The 17,412-nt window shown below is 58.3% G+C and overlaps 7 protein-coding genes across 7 annotated transcripts; 3 read left to right on the top strand and 4 right to left on the bottom strand.

Moving 5' to 3' along the window:
* Window positions 1-225: 225 nt before the first annotated feature.
* SCHCODRAFT_02701274 (uncharacterized protein) lies at window positions 226-2,636 on the top strand (the record flags this gene model as incomplete). Its single annotated transcript, XM_003031775.2, has 9 exons — window positions 226-280; window positions 336-565; window positions 630-946; window positions 1,000-1,328; window positions 1,385-1,722; window positions 1,781-1,863; window positions 1,911-2,038; window positions 2,089-2,171; window positions 2,223-2,636. 9 exons carry the CDS (start codon window positions 226-228, stop codon window positions 2,634-2,636), a joined length of 1,977 nt encoding a protein of 658 aa, XP_003031821.1.
* A 234-nt stretch (window positions 2,637-2,870) lies between these two features.
* On the bottom strand, window positions 2,871-8,745 carry SCHCODRAFT_02502419 (uncharacterized protein; the record flags this gene model as incomplete). The annotated part of the gene is made up of 7 exons (XM_003032213.2): window positions 2,871-3,507; window positions 3,564-3,655; window positions 3,706-3,839; window positions 3,889-4,117; window positions 4,169-6,294; window positions 6,344-8,644; window positions 8,697-8,745. 7 exons carry the CDS (start codon window positions 8,743-8,745, stop codon window positions 2,871-2,873), a joined length of 5,568 nt encoding a protein of 1,855 aa, XP_003032259.1.
* Window positions 8,746-9,604: 859 nt separating this feature from the next.
* On the top strand, window positions 9,605-10,901 carry SCHCODRAFT_01180868 (SH3-domain-containing protein). Its single transcript, XM_003031776.2, has 4 exons — window positions 9,605-10,005; window positions 10,052-10,468; window positions 10,521-10,560; window positions 10,616-10,901. Exons 1-4 carry the CDS (start codon window positions 9,676-9,678, stop codon window positions 10,654-10,656), a joined length of 828 nt encoding a protein of 275 aa, XP_003031822.1. The 5' UTR covers window positions 9,605-9,675; the 3' UTR covers window positions 10,657-10,901.
* A 508-nt stretch (window positions 10,902-11,409) lies between these two features.
* On the bottom strand, window positions 11,410-11,826 carry SCHCODRAFT_02457440 (ankyrin; the record flags this gene model as incomplete). The annotated part of the gene is made up of 1 exon (XM_050342584.1): window positions 11,410-11,826. A coding segment is annotated over one exon (417 nt), but the record flags the coding sequence as incomplete, so codon positions are not given.
* A 27-nt stretch (window positions 11,827-11,853) lies between these two features.
* On the bottom strand, window positions 11,854-12,066 carry SCHCODRAFT_02476206 (ankyrin; the record flags this gene model as incomplete). Its single annotated transcript, XM_050342742.1, has 1 exon — window positions 11,854-12,066. A coding segment is annotated over one exon (213 nt), but the record flags the coding sequence as incomplete, so codon positions are not given.
* A 187-nt stretch (window positions 12,067-12,253) lies between these two features.
* Window positions 12,254-15,858, bottom strand: SCHCODRAFT_02541962 (uncharacterized protein). The gene is made up of 13 exons (XM_050343613.1): window positions 15,500-15,858; window positions 15,411-15,448; window positions 14,546-15,365; window positions 14,444-14,494; window positions 14,199-14,394; window positions 13,994-14,149; window positions 13,867-13,938; window positions 13,724-13,816; window positions 13,495-13,668; window positions 13,420-13,444; window positions 12,782-13,366; window positions 12,422-12,733; window positions 12,254-12,351 (listed from the first exon to the last, which is right to left on the bottom strand). The coding sequence occupies exons 1-13, from the start codon at window positions 15,560-15,562 to the stop codon at window positions 12,309-12,311; spliced, it is 2,628 nt and encodes an 875-aa protein (XP_050200023.1). The 5' UTR covers window positions 15,563-15,858; the 3' UTR covers window positions 12,254-12,308.
* Window positions 15,859-16,307: 449 nt separating this feature from the next.
* SCHCODRAFT_02541960 (uncharacterized protein) lies at window positions 16,308-17,051 on the top strand. The gene is made up of 4 exons (XM_003031777.2): window positions 16,308-16,320; window positions 16,375-16,473; window positions 16,527-16,813; window positions 16,880-17,051. The coding sequence occupies exons 2-4, from the start codon at window positions 16,408-16,410 to the stop codon at window positions 16,992-16,994; spliced, it is 468 nt and encodes a 155-aa protein (XP_003031823.1). The 5' UTR covers window positions 16,308-16,320; window positions 16,375-16,407; the 3' UTR covers window positions 16,995-17,051.
* Window positions 17,052-17,412: the final 361 nt, after the last annotated feature.

Here is a 17,412-nt window from a genome sequence, read left to right as displayed (position 1 = left end):
GTCCGAAGGACGTTCGGGTCGAAACTGCTCCGGACCATCTCCGGAAACCCTGACGACTTCCTTTAGCGACGCCGATCCGTCGTAAGCCAGCGCGATGTTCGATTGTCAAGAATCAGACGCACCTGCTGCTCTTTGCTTACTTCTCCCTATACCCTTCTTCCTTGACCGCATAACGCCTCTGGCGGCCCCCACGTTCCTTACTCTGCAAGGTTATTTCTGTCGTCCATGCCATCCCCGCCGTACACGCCCCGCACTCAGTCCAGCTGGGACTCAGTACAAGGTGCAACACACGCCGATTGACCCCTTCTCACTTCTCACGTCCATTCCTATCGCAGCCAGCGCTACGCAGTTACTGGCCTCCATCACCACGACGCTCAATCAAGCTCGCTTTGCACGTCGAGCGTCATACGTTGTCCACGGCTTCCTGGTCGGAATCCATATCGCGCTTCTGGGCATATGCCTCACCCACCTCGAGGAGCGCATCATGCTCCCGATCTCCACCACCCGCGCCTGGAGCGATCTTACCAACACCGCCATAACCGTGTCGGGAACCGTCTTCGCCACCGTAAGCAGAAATCTTCGTGCCACGGCGGCTCTAATATTGACGCCGCGCCGCCTCGCCCTTACAGGTCTACGGCGCACTGCTGATTTGGATCACCCAGCGGCTCGCATTGCGCCGCCTGCTCACCAGCGAGCAGACCCTAACAGCCATGCACGACGAGTTCAACTCATGGATCGGGCTCGGATCCGCCGTCTTCGCCTTATTGAACCAACGAAAGATCCGTAGCAGCCCCGTCTCAGTCACCCTCATAACGAGCTACCTAATTGGCGCTGCCATTCTTCACGTCTCCATCCCGGCGATGTTCACTCTCCAGGTCGGCTCCCAGCAGTACACAAGCGCAGAACTCAGGCAGGCAGTCTACCCAAACGTATGGGCCATGCTACAGTGGGCACTTCTCCTTGTCCCTGCTGCGTCTGACACTAAGATCCCTTGCGAAGCTCTAAAGCCTCGCAAATGGACGCACAAGGTCTCTTCAGCGATGCATCCAGCATGCTACCCTACGTTGCGCGTCAGTCAAAGAAGAGCGGTGGCAGCCAAGCTTTCAACCTGGTCGACGCCACAATGTACGACCAGCTGCTGTCCGCGGAGGTCAACAGCACTATCAGTGTCAACGCAACGTCCTTCAACGTCTCGTGCGGCGCACTCGATGATCTCAAGATTGAGAACGACATCACGGACGGCAACGGTCTTATACGATGGCACAATGCGTCGCACTTGTTCCCTAACGGGACCAGGCAGGGCAACGTCCAACTCTTTACTATTTCCCGTGAGCTCTGTCCCACCTTCCCGTCCCATCTCCCCACCCAACCCATCACCGCACAGCAAACAACACCATGGCGCTCGGTTTCCCGGTCGGCGTCTTCGCCGAAGAATACGTACCCGCGACGAACCGCAGCTTCTACCTCTACGGCACCTTCGACGTCGCCGACTCCGCGGGGACACTTTACCCTATTTTCACCCTGCCCGGACAACAGGGCACCTCATCGAATATCTCAATAATCGGCTGCGATCTCTACAGCTATAATCATACCATAGATTTCGACACCTCCAAGCGCATGGTCAATCACACCCAGGTTCCCCGCTTGCGCGACCATTCTCAGCTCTCTACCTGGCAGTCCCAAGGCCCTACTTCTCCCGAGGACCTGAACATCCTCGATTTGGTGCGTCGCTCGTACTGGCTCTTTGCCCTGCACTGATCCGCACTCGGCCATCGCTCAGTGGAGTACAGCCGTCCAGTACCAGTTCACGACATCATATCACCTCGGGGGCGCAACCGAGGACATGCTGGGTTTCATGGAGAAGTACGTTGCTGATACCTAACTTCTACATTCACTTGACCTTCCGACAGATACCTCCTATCATACCTGGGCTTGGAGCTGCCCGGTTGGCTGAACAAGACTGCCTCTCGCGGCCGCGTACTGCTTCACGACGTCGAGAATGCCCTTAGCACTTTAGCGGCGGCGACGTTCTGGGCTCGTGCGCCGTCTCTTTCAATACGATCGGCTCTGGTCCTGACGTCTTTGCAGTGAACGAGCAAGGCGAAGAGTTCGGGATACAGCGCCAGTATAGCACGGATGTTGACGTGCACTACTCCGTGCAGCGGTTACACGTACGTTGCATTCGTCTGGTCTATCCAGGCAGTATTTGACTATCCTCTCAGCTCAACCTCACCCCCGTCACCATCGGCCTCGTCGTCTCCTTCCTCCTCATGATCCTCAACGCCCTCCTCGTCCGCCCACGCATCTCCCGCACCGTCGGCGCTGTTGACGTCCTCGACACCCTCGGCGTCCTCCAGATCCTCTGGTTCGTGCGCGGCCACCCCGAAGTCCTCCGCATCATCGGCCGCGTCGAGAACCCGAACGAAAACGAATTGCGCACGGCGGGAATGGTGCCCTTGCGGCCTGACGTCCGCGCGTCGTGGGGCACACCGAGTCGCGGAGCGCTGTTGAGCCTGACACCCGACCCAGCCTCACCTGCCTACGATTCTTGGCGAGGACAGGATATGCAGCCGTCGCCAATTTCGTCCAATTTTGACGAGTGGGATCATTCTAAACTAGAGCAACCGGGTCACTAGGTGTGCTTCGCTACTTGCCCATGTACACTACGCAGCATCTACTGTACCGTGACAGCATCACAAGGGCTTTCGGCTGATCCACGCTATCCACTGTCCACCCTCACCTAATTGTAAACTACACTCTCATATACTCATGCAATAGTAACGTCGCACAGTTTCGGGTGTTGAGCATGGAAGAACAATGGGAGTACAATATCAGATTTAACATACAGCAACTAGCACAAATATAATTCCTCAAGTTAGCTTCACGATCGGCACCGGCAGGCCCCCGCTCCCCGACGTCGCCGCCCTCGGCGGTGGCAGCGGACCCCAGCTGAAATTCGGCGGGGGAGACGGCGTCGACAGTGGGATCTTCTTCACAGCAGGGGACGGTTGATGTCTTCTGACACCACTCCCTGCTCCCCTCCTTCCCGCAGGAGTCGGTGTCTGCGGATTGAACTTGTCCTCTCCAAAGTCCGCCCACATCGCATCCTTCGGGTCAAAGGCCGGCGTCCTTGGCGTCGCACCAGGCTTCATTGGGGTCTGGAACACTGCTGGCGGCGCCGGTGCGCTCGCGGCCGTTTTGTTGAGCAGCGGCTCGGGCCGTGCAGCAAGGAGGACGCGCTTGAGCCGGGCCGCTGAGCGTTCAGCGTTCAGCGCCGCAGCTGTTGTAACGGCGACGTTTGGCGTGACGTTCAAGGGTCGCGGGTTGGGATCTGGCAGACGGCTATCTCGCTTGTTGGCATCTTTGAGCTTCGCAGCTCTGCTCCTGCCCTCGCCGAAGCTGACGCTCGCCATGCGAGCGGTGAGGCTGTCGATCAACTCGCGGTCGTTATTGATAGCCAGGTCGATGTTGCGGTAAGTGCGGTTGAGGACGTCAAGTGTGGGTGGCCTAAAGTGAGCAGTGCGAGATTAGCAGCTGGCGCTGATCACAACACATTCGCTTACCTGATGGAGACCTTCCCTGACTTTTGCTGGCTCAGCTTCTTTTTCAAAGCGTTCAAGTTATCCTCCAATGCCTGTACCCTATCACGGACGATCTGCAACCACTTCAGTACTGTGTGCACGCCGTTGACCGGACAACACGCACCCGGAGGTTCCGCCTCAAATTCGTCTGCGTCTCGAGGTGTTCCGGCCCCAGAGTCCGCGTCTTGAGCATCTTGGCGAACTCAGGATCAGACTGAGCCTTGCTGAAGCGAGCGATCTCCTCCTTGCGGGTGTTCGCTGCAGAGATAATCAGCCACGTTAGAGGGACATTGGAAATGTGAACTACCTTTCAGCATGCTAGCACGAAGTTCCTTCACAAGCTGCCTCTCCTTGTCCCGCGCAGCTTTCAGCTCCGTGAGGTCTTTGCTGAAAGCCAACAATGTTCGGCCAAATAACGCAAGGTCCCCCAAAGACCACTTCGCAGCATCGACGAGGTCTTCCTTGCGCCTCGAGCCGGGAACAGGGTCGCTCAGTTTCCTCAGCTGCTGATTGGCTTCCGCGGCCAGTTCGCCGAGCTAAGAGATGGTGATCAGCATAACGCAAAGTGCAACTGAGCCTAAACTCACCTGGTTCAATTCGCGTTCAATGCTCGTCACCAATTCCGCACACTCCTTCTGCATCCCTTCTTGAGGCGGAGTCGTAGGCCGTGGCGGTGGTGGCGCCTGGGAGGCTTTCACGAACAGAGGGACGGGAGGATGTATGCTCCCAGAAGGCGCTGGAGCAGGCATTGCGAATTTGCCGAGTTGGTTCATGAGATTAGGCCCAGAAGGAGTTGTCGAGGGCGGTATCGCAGATCCAAACAAACCAGACGGCGTCGAAGGCGTCACAGGCGCTGGGGCCTTCGCCGCACCAAAGAAACCCGAGGACGACACAGAGGGGAACCCAGGCGTTGCGGGCGGCTTCGTTGCGCCGAAGGGGGTGGATGGAGTGGATGGAGAAGCGGAGCCTGACGCAGAAGGCGAAGGCTCGCCCGCCTTAGGCGTGCTGAGGAAAGCACCAAACACGCTCTTCGTAGTGGGCGCAAGTGGCGTTGAGGCTATGGGCGCAAGTGGCGTCGAGGCTATAGGCGCCGTCGTCGCAGGCACAGCAGGACTGACGGATCGGCTCGCACTAGGCGGCACGTTTGTCGGCGACGGCGTCGCGGATTGCCTCGACTTGCCACCAAAGCCGAAGTTGGAGAGCAAAGGCGGCGTACCGGTGCGGGATGGAGGCGCCTCGGGAGGTGGAGTCGCCTCTTTCCCCTGTGGTGCAGCAACTGGCTTCTTCTCCGTCTTGTCCTCGGACTCGCTGTCGGATGCGTTATAGGCGTTGGCGAGAGGGGAACTCCGGACTGGACGACTGGCGGGAGCTTTGCCCAACCCAAGGTTGAAGGGTATCCCACTGCTAGGTGGCCGCAAGCCACTTGATATCGAGCCAGGGGGCTCGGATGCCTTGGACGGCCGCTTGACAGGGCTTTCCGGAGGCGTAGAGGATTCCTCAGGAATGGTTGACAGGCCGCTTTCTTCAGTGACATCCTCGATCTCCTCCTCTTCATCACCCTCGTCGGATTCTTCCTCGTCGAACTCGTCGCTCGGTGGCTCTTCGTCCGAGTCTACCACCCTCGATGGAGGCTTTGGGGTCGTAGATGCGGATCGTTCGCGCGGCGGTGGTTTGGAGGGAGTAGTGGATGGTAGCTCGTCGGCTGAGTCGCCTTCGGACTGCGAGAGGTCTGACAAGAAATCTTCGCCTTCTTCATCCGGTTCTTCCTCTTCACCTTCCTCCGAAACATCCTCCTTGGAGACGTCGACGAAGCTCCCCATAGAGCTCAATGATCCCGACTTCGTCTTGCTCAGCGCCTTCGAGGAGCCGCCCTCCTTCTCTTCCTTGGGCTTGAAGACGGGCGGCCGGCTCACAGGTGTGCCCGCGGGTGTCATAGACTCCTCGTCCTTAGCAGGTGAAGGCGGGAAGGCTGATTTGCGCGTCTCCGTGGGCGTCTTTGGCTTCTCAACTGCAGGAGAGAACACCGCTGGCTTCGTCGGCTCCGGCACGCGGTCCTTGCCCTTGAGCATGTCCTTGAACGAAGTTTTCGGCGCGTCAGGCGGGGTCTTGAAAGGCGATGTATTGTTGCTGAACGCTGCGAAGCCTCCGCTCGAGGGCTCCTTCGCCGCCGTTGGCCCAGTCGGTGTCGTCGGGAACGCAGACTTGCGCAAACCCGGTATTGAAGGGGCGCCAAACGTCGGTGCCGCAGTCGCCTCCGTCTTTGGCGTCTCGAACTTCTTGAACGCACTTCCGAATGCCGAAGTGGATGTGGAGGCTTTTCCGGGATTCGCGAATGGTGAGCCAGGCGACACAACACCCGCGGACCCGAAGCCAGCCGCAGGCTTGATATACGACGACGTCGGCGTAGATGGCTGACCAAAGGCAGGCGTAGTGAAGGGCGAAGGCGAGGCCTGGAGGTTGAAGCCGAAGCCTGACTTGGGCTTGACGTCCTTCTCCTGCGGCGTCTCTGGCGTGAGCGGAGTGGCGGGCACAGAAGCAGGCTCGGGTCCCTTGGCTGGCGTCGCAGGTGCCTCAGACGGTGTGGCTGGCTTCGGAGTAGGGGATGGACTGCGTTCCTCAACCTTGACAGGGGTAGAGTCAGCCTCCTCCGACTTTACAGGAGTCGGCGCAGGCGGTGGCGCAATTGGCGATACGGGCTCTTGCTTGACAGCCACTGTCATGAAATTTAGCTGCAAGTCGGTCGAAGGTAAGTGTGTACGCACCTTCAACAGGCTTCTCCTCCTTGGGCGTAGTCGGCTTCTCCTCCTTAGCCTGCTCGCCGATGCTCCCTCCCGTCCCAAACCCACCAAACGCCTTGCTCTCGCCCGGACTGGTCGTAAACGATGCAGTCCTCGAGGCAAAAGCACCGAAGCCGCCCGTTGCAGGCTTGCTCGCCCCCTTGTCCTCCTCCTTCGCAGCCGGCGTCCCCACCAACGACGCCGGCTTACTCGCAAACGCCCCAAACCCACCCGTCGCCGGCGCCGTCCCAAAGCTGCTCTGCCCGAACGCAGGCTTCCCACTCGCCGCCGGCTGCCCGAACCCTGGCTGCCCAAACGCAGACTGCCCAAAGGCCGGCTTGCCGAACGACGACTGGCCAAAGCCCGAACCCGACGCAGAGCCAGGCGTCGCCGTCTGCCCAAAGCCCGTCGATCCAAAGCCTGACGCCGGCTTCGCCATCCCTGCGAACGCCCCCGCGCCGAACGTCGGCTTCGGCGCCTCCTTGTTGTCCTTGGGCGCGAACGCGCCACCGGTGGGCTGGAATCCGCTGAACGCGCCAAACCCAGACGCAGGCTTGATCGCGCTGCTCCCGAAGGGGCTCGAGCTCGCGGGCGCACCGAAGGGAGATCCTGCGGGCTTGTCTTGCTGAGCGGAGGGTGTTGCGTTCCCGAAGAGACCTCCCGCTGCTGGCTTGTCCTCCTTCGGGCTATTCGAGCCGCCCAGTCCTAACGAGCCCATGCTGTCCATCGCAGAATCGTCCACTGGCGAGTCTGGCGGTGGCGACGTCCGCGGGGGCGTCGCTTGTGGCGCAGCTGGTGCAGCCCCAAAGCCTCCCTGACCGAACGCACTCTTGCCCGCTCCCGAGAATGCGCCAAAGCCACCGCCGGTCGATGGCGTGGACGTCTGCCCAAAGGCACTAGTTCCCGCGTTCGCGAACGCCCCGAAGCCCTTGCCTGCGGACGCAGGCTGCGCTGACTGACCAAAGCCTGCCGGTTGCGCGGTCTGCCCGAACCCTGTGCTGCCGAACCCGCCAGGCGTCGCCGGTTTGCTCGTCGAGCCAAAGCTGGGCTGTCCGAATGCAGAAGTCTGACCGAATGCTGGAGTCGACGTCTGACCGAAGGCGGGGGCGGACGTTTGACCAAAGGCTGATTGACCGAACCCCGACTGTCCAGAAGCAGGCTTTCCGAAGGCTGACGCAGGATTGGAAGTCTGTCCGAAGCCCGAGGTGTTGTTGGATGACTGCCCAAAGCCAGAGGTATTGCCAGAGGACTGCCCAAAGGCAGAGCCGTTGCTCGACGTCTGTCCAAAGGCCGACTGCCCAAACCCAGATGGCTTCCCAAAGACCGACGGCGCGGATGGCTGGCCAAATGCCGAGGGAGTCGATGTCTGCCCAAACGCCGAAGGCGTAGCTGGCTGCCCGAACGGGGAGGACGCGCTCGGCGTGGGAGGGCTGAACGGAGACGGCGACGAAGTCTGCCCGAACGACGGCGTCGGGGTCTGCCCAAACGATGGCGGGCTGAACGCTGACGCCGGCGCGCTCTCCTGCACCGCCGACTTCGGCTCGTCCATCGACATCCCTGACACGCTCTGCTCCATCGCTGACGGTGCGACCGTGCTCCCACCCGACACACTCGGCGCCACCGACGCCGGCGCAGTCGGCATCGACACGCTCGCGGTCGCCTCCACTCCCTGCGGCGCCTCCACCGCGCTCGGCGTCACCAGCCCCGGATACGGATTCGGGCTCTCCATTGCCCACAGCTGCACCGTCCCATCGTCCATATACCCCACCATCGTCGGCACGCCGTCTGTAAGGTCGACCGCCAGCCCCACCAGCACATTTTCCTCGAAGCTCTCCTTCATCGGTACCGCAAGCGGGTTGTCCGACGACTCCTGGAACCACTCCCCGTTCGCGTGCCCCAGCACCTCGAAGTCCGACGCGGCGGCGTCGCCCGCAATGACAAGTAACGAATCCTCGTTGTTCCATCTGGGTAGGGAAAAGATGACGCTGCTTGGCGGGTACCGGTCGGTGACGGAGAAGCCCGCGTCGAGCTGGAGTACGTCAAGGGCGCCGACTCTCGTGTCCAATGTCACGATATGGTGGACCGGTTCGTCGTTCTGGGCCTGAGCGCAATATACGGTTCTGAAGGTATGCCCTGGACCAATCCATTGCATTGACACCATGGGGGTCTGCGACGATGTGGGTGGTATGTGCTTTTGCGGCGCGTCCTTGTTGGAAGGCGTGAAGGTGAGAACGTCTCCAGATTCGAGACCAAGAGCAATTTGTTTGCCCTTCGGAGACCACGACGCTATGAAGCTGTATATGTATGTGAAGTTGTTACTTGTAGGAAGCGTGCGCACCTGCAGAAATCCTCGGCTGCCCCTCCTCCGACTGCCAACCACCTTGCATGCCCTGCGTCACGTCCAAAATAAGCGCGAAGCCATCGTGGGTGACAATTGCGACCAGCTCCGCGAGGCCTGCATCTGTACTAGGGTTTGGCGTGACCTGACGCGGCGGGCCTGCGCGCGTGTGGTGATCGGCGAGAGGCGCCGCTTCATTGGGACCTTCCCTGAACAACACACGCGCGTCAAAGACGAGTATGTGGCCATTTTCAAGGCCAGCAAGTAGTCGCTCCCCATTATACGCGAGTACGAGTTGACTGCATGAAGCAGGAAGGGGAATAGTGCGCTTGGGCGTGTATATGTTCTTGGACTCTGGCGAGACATCTCTTGCGGCCGCGCGCAGGTCGGCAAGGGGGGAGAAAGCGATCTCTGCGAAGAGTGAGCGTGTGGCACGTGGGAATGGAAGAGCAAGGACGTACTGCTGGTCCCTGCTTCACTTATAATGGCCGCGAACCATCCCAACTTGCTCGACACCGCGAATAGGTGGTACGTGCGCTTCAGGTCCACCGGTATAGGTTCTTGAGATAGCTTTAGCCTTGCCTGTTTGCTCAACTGCTTCGTAGTCGGGTACTGCACGAATGCATTAGACCATGAACAAATGCTTCAGGCTGGTCAGGGCGTACCGTGAAGCCCGAGTTCATTGGGTCTCTGGGCTGATTCGGCACCAAGACCGTGGCCTGTGGCACCCTCAGCGGTGTGAGGCCCTCCATGTCGTTTCGTGAGTGTAGAGTCGTGAGTGTGAGCGGTCAGACCGCCGCGCCCGTCAGGGAAAGAAACAAGGGAACTCCAAAAGGGAAAGCGCACGTGACCGCTTGGCCCCTCGGCATCCGGGCCGGCGCTCAAGGTCCTCGGCGCCGTCTGACTGCCCTCATCTTACGGTCGTTGCACGGCCTCGTAACTTGCTTCTAACCTTCATCTCCATCTACTATCCTTCACGATGACGGCCTCCACCGACGCTCTCTCGCTGCTCATCCAGCAGACTCGCCAGAACGTCGAGCTTCTCATCGCAAACAACAAGATCTCCGCCCTGGATGGCAGAGATATCCTGGCGAAGCTGCCCACGGGCAACGTTGACGACGCTCTGGCGCGCAGTGTAGAGAGCCTATCTGTGTCCCCAGCACCTACCATGCCCTCCATGCCTACTATGCAGGCACACAGCTACCCGCCGCCTCCAAGCAGTACGCCCTATTCGCCCCCGCCCGCCGCGCCACCGGCGCCGAAGACACAGCAAGCGCGGGCCTTGTGGGGCTACAACGAGGATGGCAAGGTGCGCTCCAATATTTATGTCTTGATCGACTGCTTACACTCCACAGGACGCTAACGACCTCACCTTCTCCGCCGGAGAGACCATCGACATCGTCGAAGAGACTAATGCGGACTGGTGGACCGGCCGTGCCCGCGGGAAGCAAGGCCTCTTCCCCTCCAACTACGTTGAGAAGATCGGCGCTCCCTCCCCCGCGCCACCTTCAGCATACAAGAGCGCCTCGCCAACTCTCTACAACAATGCTTCGCCCGCGTCTTATAATAACCCATCGCCCGCTCCTTACAAAGCACCGCCTTACCAGCCCTCCTATCAGCCCACGTACCAAGCCCCGCCCCCTGGGCCGCCGCCGCAGGCGCAGTACATGCCCTACAACGCTGGCTCGGTCTCGATGCAAGCTCCCCCGCCGCAACAGCCGCCCGCGGAAGAGCCCAAGAAGAGCAAGTTTGGCGGGAAGCTCGGGAACACGGTATGCCCTCTTTCTTGCTGCCCTGCTATCGTGTTGTTGATGTCCATAACAGCTCGCCCACTCCGCTGTCGGCGGTGTTGGTTTCGGTGCTGGTACGTTTCTAATTCTTGTCTTCTTCGCGCTTGTACTAATCACTTCGCTAACCAGGTTCGGCTGTCGGAAGTGGTATCATCAACTCTATCTTCTGAACATCTCGCATCATCTATGCATAAAGCATCCACGTCGTTCCTTCGGACATCTAGACACATATAATTGCTCTGCTCTGCTTCCGGATAATTGACTGTTTGTCTTGCTAGAAACACCAGTCGCTGTCTGTAACCTATACCGCAAAGGCCGATGTCTTTCGAGGAAGCCGAGATTCTGTCTCTATCTATCCGTCATCGCTTTCAGGCGACGCTACCGCGCCGCAAGAGCTACGGGACTTGCTCACGTCGCACTGTGATTTACTCACCTCAAATCAGGGCTCGGACCATGCCCGTCAACTCGTACCACACCAGTTGACTCGCAATCCTGCAGATGCCGCTCAAGACGCACCTTACCGTTTGCGCCGGCCATTGGGATCCAGCCGTCCTCCTAGTCCGACCCAATTTGTGAGCTGACGCGGGCGACAGATGTAATTGCCCCTGCCTCGAGTAAGTTATCTTGATTGCAGGACCCATTTGGCTCACAGTTTTTGGCACGAAGTGGGTCCGCGTTGGCAAGCTATAGTGAATATCGGTGTAAATACGACACAACTTTGTCTACATGTCATTAACAGTCCAATCACAGTCCAAATCGGAGCTATATAGAGGTACGTGAGCATAGGGCTACCGCCTGTAGATCAAATCCAGCAGAAGCAAGATCATGAGAAAAAGGAACATGAATGCGGTCGACGGCGAACCTCCAAGAACACCTTGAGAGAAGGGAAGCACCGATATCACCCCTAGAGCGTCACGGTCCTCTGGCCCCCCTCTCTGAGTCTCTACCGGCCACTTGCGCTGAAGCATGTCACGAATGGCTGCATCTCGTTCGGAATCCTCGGGCACACCCTCCCATTTGCCGCTCGCAACGACCTCCGCATCCGCATATTTTGGGGTGAACGGGCAGCGCCGTGCCCTCATCAGGGCTTCCACAGAGTCCCTCTCGCGCCAAAAGATAGCAAGCCGAAGGGGTGATTTCCCCCATCGGTCCATCGCATCCAGGTCTGCCCCATGTTTGCAAAGAAGGCGGATGGCATCGGGGTGGACTTTCTTGGCCGCGCAGTGCAGAGGGGTCATCTCGTCGTTGCTGCGCTTATTGACATCTCCGTCTTTCGCGACGAGCGCCGTGATGACTGCGAGGTGGCCTTTGTCGGCAGCGAAATGGAGCGCAGACCAGCCGTTCTCGGCCGCGGCAGCGTTGGTGTCCGCGCCGTGCGAGAGGAGGATCGTGACGGCGCTTGCGCAGCCATGCGCGGCTGCACAATGCAGCGGAGTCATGCCAGCGGTATCGAGTTTGTTGATAGGGGCGCCGTGCTTGAGAAGCAACTCGACGACGGCGTCATTACCGTAGCGTGCAGCATAGTGCAGCGGAGTCCACCGATGACTTCGCTCGCTAGTCGCCCGGACGTCGGCGTCGAGCTCGGTGATCAGCAGCTTAACCAGCTCAACACACCCGCTTTGAGCAGCAGCCAAGAGTGCAGTGTTGAGCACGGCGCGAGCGCCCTTGATTCCACGGAAAACGGCGACCACTTCCGAGGCCAGACCTTGGAACTGCTTCGCGCCCGCCTTGTTGATGTAGGTGACCCAGGACCAGGTAAGTCTGTCGGCACTTTTGAGGTCGGGAGCTTCTGCCCTCACATACGTGAGAGCTGCGAGCGCCATCACGTAGTAGGACTGGTCAGGTTCGATGTGGAAGGGATCATCCTTTGGGATTCTGAGCAGATATTCCTTCAGAGACGGGTGGGCCAGGCGGACTGTGCCTCCGTCCATGGACATGAGCGTCGAACCGACGAGAGTCACTGCCGTCTCCGGAGAGTTGGGTTTGAAGCGATACTCCGGCCTCGCGCCAGAGTAGTCGAAGCATAACAGCCGCGCGAATTCTTCCGTGGAGAAGTCGCTGTATGAGAGGACCACCCACATCAGGAGACGGCGGACATTTTCGCGGTCGACGGATGGGAAGGATTCAAGACGCTCCGTATAGAGTTGGTCAACCGTCTCCGGGACTGCCTTGATCCGCCCGGATAGCAGGCTCGGGACATCGACAACGCTCTCCAGATCTCGTAGAAACAGCACTGTCCACAGGAAACTAAGTCAATGGTCAGACTCGTTCCCTACGATGGTCGATGTCGCTCACTTTCCATCAGCCTTGGACAACACTTCCTTCCTTATCTGCTGTTCATCGTCTCCACTCGCACTGGCAAGCGCGCCCCCGGCAGCGAATTTGGAGTTCAGCAACGTCTCGATATCACGGCTCACTTGGCTGCTGCTCATGATGATCTGGGCAGGAGAAGGGAACAGATGTTCCAGCGTTCTGTGGATTGGGGTTTGCGAGCGCAAGGAGATTAAGAGAGAGACGTTCGGAATGGCGCATAGCTCTTCGATGAAGGAGATAACGTCTGACGCTGCCTGGTCCACGCCGTCGACGACGATGTATACCCGCGTCTTCGGCATGATTTTCCCCAAGATCGTACGAAAGTAAGAGCGCATGCTGTCGACAGGGGCCTGCGAATAACCTTTCGCATGGGCTGACCGGAATCGCAACAATTCCTTGAGGGCATCCTGATTCGCGAGAGCGAGTTGGCAGAGCAGCGACGAGAGAAGAGAGGCCAGATTTCGTTCTTGTTGCATCACGTTGACGACGTCGAAAAGATGGACGAGCACAACAGCGTCCACACCGGTGCACAAGCAGCTCGCCCTCAAGTCGCGATTAGCAGCAGCCCTGGGTGCGACAATCAGCCAGTGAGGCTGACTAGACAAGATAGAAAGGCGTACATCAGTGTACTCTTCCCGCAGAAAGCTAGGTGTTGATCAGGACAGACGTCTAGTAAAGGAGAAAGACAAACTGACCCTTTCCGTGGACAAGAAGAGACTTGCACGACCCCGCCTTGAGAGCGGCGAATTTGGGACCATCCAAGAACCAGGAGCCAGTCGTCGGATGGCGATTCCCGAGGAGCGCGTTCAGCTTACTCGACGAATTCGGGTAATTGAGCCACTTTATGACGACGTCGACGTCCCCGCTCGCTGATCAGCCACTTGATAAGACGTACGGAGCGCCGACATAAATCATTTTCCTTACCGAATCGGTCGATTGAACGAGTCACGACAGTCATATGCTGCAGCAGCGCGTCTTGTATGCTCTCCAGCAATCCCCGGTTGTCTCCGACCATACCTGCGACAATAGTCAAACAAGATCATAACCCTGCGAATAAGGCTACGCACCGTAGATCTCTTGGGCGACCTTTGTGATGCACTCAAGGTACATGCGTATATGGTCACGCTCCTGAGCTGCGTCTAGGATGATCTGATAAATCACAACCCCCCTGGTAGGATCAGTAGAATAACTCACCGGCGATCGCATCCTTAAGCATGACCAACAGTTTGCTGGTCGTACCATGTGTCAGCGCTGCCATACTATGGTGGTGCATATTGGTAAGGCCGCGAAGGTTCTCCATCGCGCCAGACACCTCGCTGTCCGGATCATACAATTTTCGCAACCACATCTCTGTATATCAATCAGTCGCTCAGAATCAAGCGGAGTTATACCTACGCACTGATCTTCGCTTCCTTCCGCAGCTTCGTAATGAGTGCGAGGACAGCGAGAACCTGTGCGAGAATCTCGACGGAGACCTTGCGGAGGGTGTCGTCCATCTCGGCGGCGGGAATGGGCTTGATGATACGCAAATCCAGGTCGATCGTTTTGAATGCCAAACAAGCCGCCTCTAGTTCGTCGTGGACGGATATTGTTGCCTGTGCTTCATGAACATCCGTCGACAATGATACAGCTCAGCCAACGCACCTTTACTAGTATACCAATTGCCGAGAAGACGACGCCCGCACCAGGAAACGCCTGAGTGAACATCAGTCAACAAATTGGTCTCTAAAGTTTCGCAGGGCATACCGTCGATACAAGGTTGCCAATCGGGTCGCAGAGACTCCCAACGATTCTCGCGATGGGCAGAAGATTCACGGCTGCATCCTTGACGCCGGTCTGTGGCGCATGTTCATCGATGTACGCTGTGATCGCTTCCTTCGAGTTGAGCGATCCGGTATCCGAAAGACTGTGCCCAGTCTGCCCTTCGTAATGCGCAATCGCTTCGTCCCAGAGTTCGACCATAAGCGCGTCAGGCGGTAAAGGTGATGCGATGATCGACGGCTGCACCTGCGCCGTCGAGTAGACGTGCGTGGATAGATCGGGACTCTTCCCAGAGATCGACGTAGGTACACTGAGCGTGGGGTAGCCCGCTGTCTTGTTGGATGAAGTGTCAGAAGGTGGCGGGGCGGGGGTCGACTTCGGAAAAGACGTGCGCTCCGGCACAGGAGGGTGCTGCAACGCAGGCTGAGGCAGCGGCGCCGGCGCCGGCCTAAGCTTCGGCGTAGGCTGCGGCTCTGGCGCATAATTAGCGACTGCCGGAAGAGCGGCTGATAGGTTGTTACCAGCGACATTCTGCGACTTCAAGTGGTCGAGGGAGCGACGATTGGGAATAAGCCGTCGGAGGCGGCGAAGACGTTTGTACCAGCCAGCGCCAGACGCCGACGGCGGGGACACGGGACGTTGTATCCGCGTCGCTCCATCGTTTGTAGCGGGCGCAACTGTGATCGTGGTTGTAGTTGAACCCGCGTTCACGGTGACCGTCGTGGTCGGAGACGCAATGGTGACCGTTGCACCAGTCGCAGAGAAGGTTGGAGTCGTCATTATGTTCTTCGTGCTTGAGACAGTCCTGAGGTGGGTCAATCCGGTATATATCAGCAGGATACGCCCATACTGAGCCCGCGCAATCTGGGCGAGGCTTTCGCGTGTGCACTGGGGTGTGAATTCATTAATGCACGAAAACAGGCAACGGGAGGTACATACAAGGAGTCCTCGGCAGTCGTTCCTTTTTGACCGAGTCCCAAAGCAGGGCACAATCGAATCCATGTATCAAAGACACGAGCGAGAGGAAGGGCGTCCATAATTCGACCGCCTGTAGTGCGCGTTGGCGAGCTTAGTAGACAGATGAATAAGAAGCAAGCCGGTCACGTTGCAGAGCGGCGCTCATGTAGAAGCCAATGCATGCTACAGAGGACTCATATGCAGGCGGTAATGCAGGCCCTCTGGTGTTCAATCCAAGTGGGGTCAACGATGGGATTGTTAGTGGCAACGCTTTAGACCGAGATGGTGCTGGTCGAATAAGATCTGCATGTATTCCATAACGAACCCCGCATACCTTCCGGTCACGCTGGTGAAAGCCATCTGGTAACGCTCAGGCTATCGCGAGCGAGGGTGAGATTCCAAAATGAGCGTGTGAGAGCTCAGATGGCAGGACCAAGAGTATATGATGCTGCAAGTATGGCGGGAAAGCCATCGTGAGGTCCCAGAAAAGATGAGATTGTGTAGGTCGGAGGTGCTGCTGGCATTCGCGGTTCATGGCCGCAAGCTGATGCCGAACTTGGAAGGAGGCGATCATTGATGTTTGTCCTTGCTTGTCAGTTTGCCGTCCCTGTTCTTCCAGATGCGGAAGATATTGCTGTCAAGCTCTTGTCTCTGCTCGCTCGGTATATTTACACAGACAACCTCGCGGCGCCCCTCAAGAGGTCGAAGATGATCTTGTGGCATCCCGTGTACCACTGCGGCCTTATGCGCCCCCGGCTGTCGCGCAGGTCAAGATACCCTGCCGCCCTCGTGCAGTCCAGTGCCTGGATAATCCTGAGCGATGTGATGGTATAAAAGTGTGCGATGAACCCACTTACGGGTTTCTTGTCGGTACAGTCGGTCCACCCATTATGCAACCAATAATTTACTTCGCCATTCTCGTCCCTTTCCTCGCTATCGCCCTCGCCAGCCTCATGGTCAGTGTGCCTCTATTTACGTCCATGCCATTATTAAGAATCATCATTCGCAGCAGGACATGCAGCCGTACATCATCAGCGAAGCCGAGCTCATGCATTGGCTCGAGACAACCGACGCCAACCTGACTTTCATCGGGGATCCTATCCCCGGCATAAATGCCCCAGCAGGGCTGACGCCGCGCAAAGCCCAAGCTACTCGAGTCGTCTTCTGCAGCGTGCGCAACGGCAACTCGTGCGGCGGCGCATGCTCGGTCTACACCGGAGACAATGTCTGTCTGCTCGCGCCCGACACGAACTGTCTGAGCGCGACGGGCGAGGTGACGTTCTGTGCGCCAAACGGGTGCGTGCTGTCTCTTTCCCTTATATGTCTTCCCAGTGCAAGGTTGTGAGCTAACTCGTGCACCAGGTGCAGTTGCCCGTGCAACCTCTATTCACACTGCGGGACGCGCATGGACAACGGGTTCTGCTGGACACCGGGCACCAACGCAATCTTTGTGGGCGCGCTCTTCTCAGGATTATAAGAGTAGATTTCATTGTAGGGCTAGCGTACTGCTGAAATCACGCACGCATCTCACAACTCAAATCAGATCGGAATCTCCCAAGTCGTCTTCAAACCGGTGTCCCCAAGTTCTCGTCTTCAAGTCCGCGAACTTCAAATTGCACGTGAAGTTTGTGGCCACCCGCAGCGTCGAAAGGGGTTATCATGACATGCATACTCTGGCCAAAGCCAACCATCTGTTTTGGCTCGGGCGCATGCATGCGCTCTGCTACGTCCTGCTTTGCACAGAATCATGATGGTATGTGGTCAAGCCGCGCCCCTCGAATCGGTAGCGGTGCAGGGCGCCCGGTCCCCGACTCTCCCCATCACAATACGGATAGAAATGGCTTCTAGCGTCCCATGAAAAAGCCAAGTACCTGGCACGATCGCGACTGGACAAA

The sequence above is a fragment of the Schizophyllum commune genome (genome assembly GCF_000143185.2).
Source record: "Schizophyllum commune H4-8 unplaced genomic scaffold SCHCOscaffold_6, whole genome shotgun sequence".
Lineage (NCBI taxonomy): Eukaryota > Fungi > Basidiomycota > Agaricomycetes > Agaricales > Schizophyllaceae > Schizophyllum > Schizophyllum commune.
This window is presented reverse-complemented; position numbering and strand designations above follow the sequence as displayed.

Bases quoted from the DNA above. Each gene is read 5' to 3' on its own strand.
- SCHCODRAFT_01180868 (XM_003031776.2), top strand. From the start codon at position 9,676: ATGACGGCCTCCACCGACGCTCTCTCGCTGCTCATCCAGCAGACTCGC. The intron at 10,006-10,051 runs GTGCGCTCCAAT...TACACTCCACAG, and splicing joins GCTACAACGAGGATGGCAAG to GACGCTAACGACCTCACCTT. The intron at 10,469-10,520 runs GTATGCCCTCTT...TGTCCATAACAG, and splicing joins GCGGGAAGCTCGGGAACACG to CTCGCCCACTCCGCTGTCGG.
- SCHCODRAFT_02541962 (XM_050343613.1), bottom strand. From the start codon at position 15,562: ATGGATTCGATTGTGCCCTGCTTTGGGACTCGGTCAAAAAGGAACGAC. The intron at 14,150-14,198 runs GTGCGTAGGTAT...ATTGATATACAG, and splicing joins GCGGAAGGAAGCGAAGATCA to AGATGTGGTTGCGAAAATTG. The intron at 13,939-13,993 runs GTGAGTTATTCT...AGATCATCCTAG, and splicing joins GCTTAAGGATGCGATCGCCG to ACGCAGCTCAGGAGCGTGAC.
- SCHCODRAFT_02541960 (XM_003031777.2), top strand. From the start codon at position 16,408: ATGCAACCAATAATTTACTTCGCCATTCTCGTCCCTTTCCTCGCTATC. The intron at 16,474-16,526 runs GTCAGTGTGCCT...CATCATTCGCAG, and splicing joins TCGCCCTCGCCAGCCTCATG to CAGGACATGCAGCCGTACAT. The intron at 16,814-16,879 runs GTGCGTGCTGTC...CTCGTGCACCAG, and splicing joins ACGTTCTGTGCGCCAAACGG to GTGCAGTTGCCCGTGCAACC.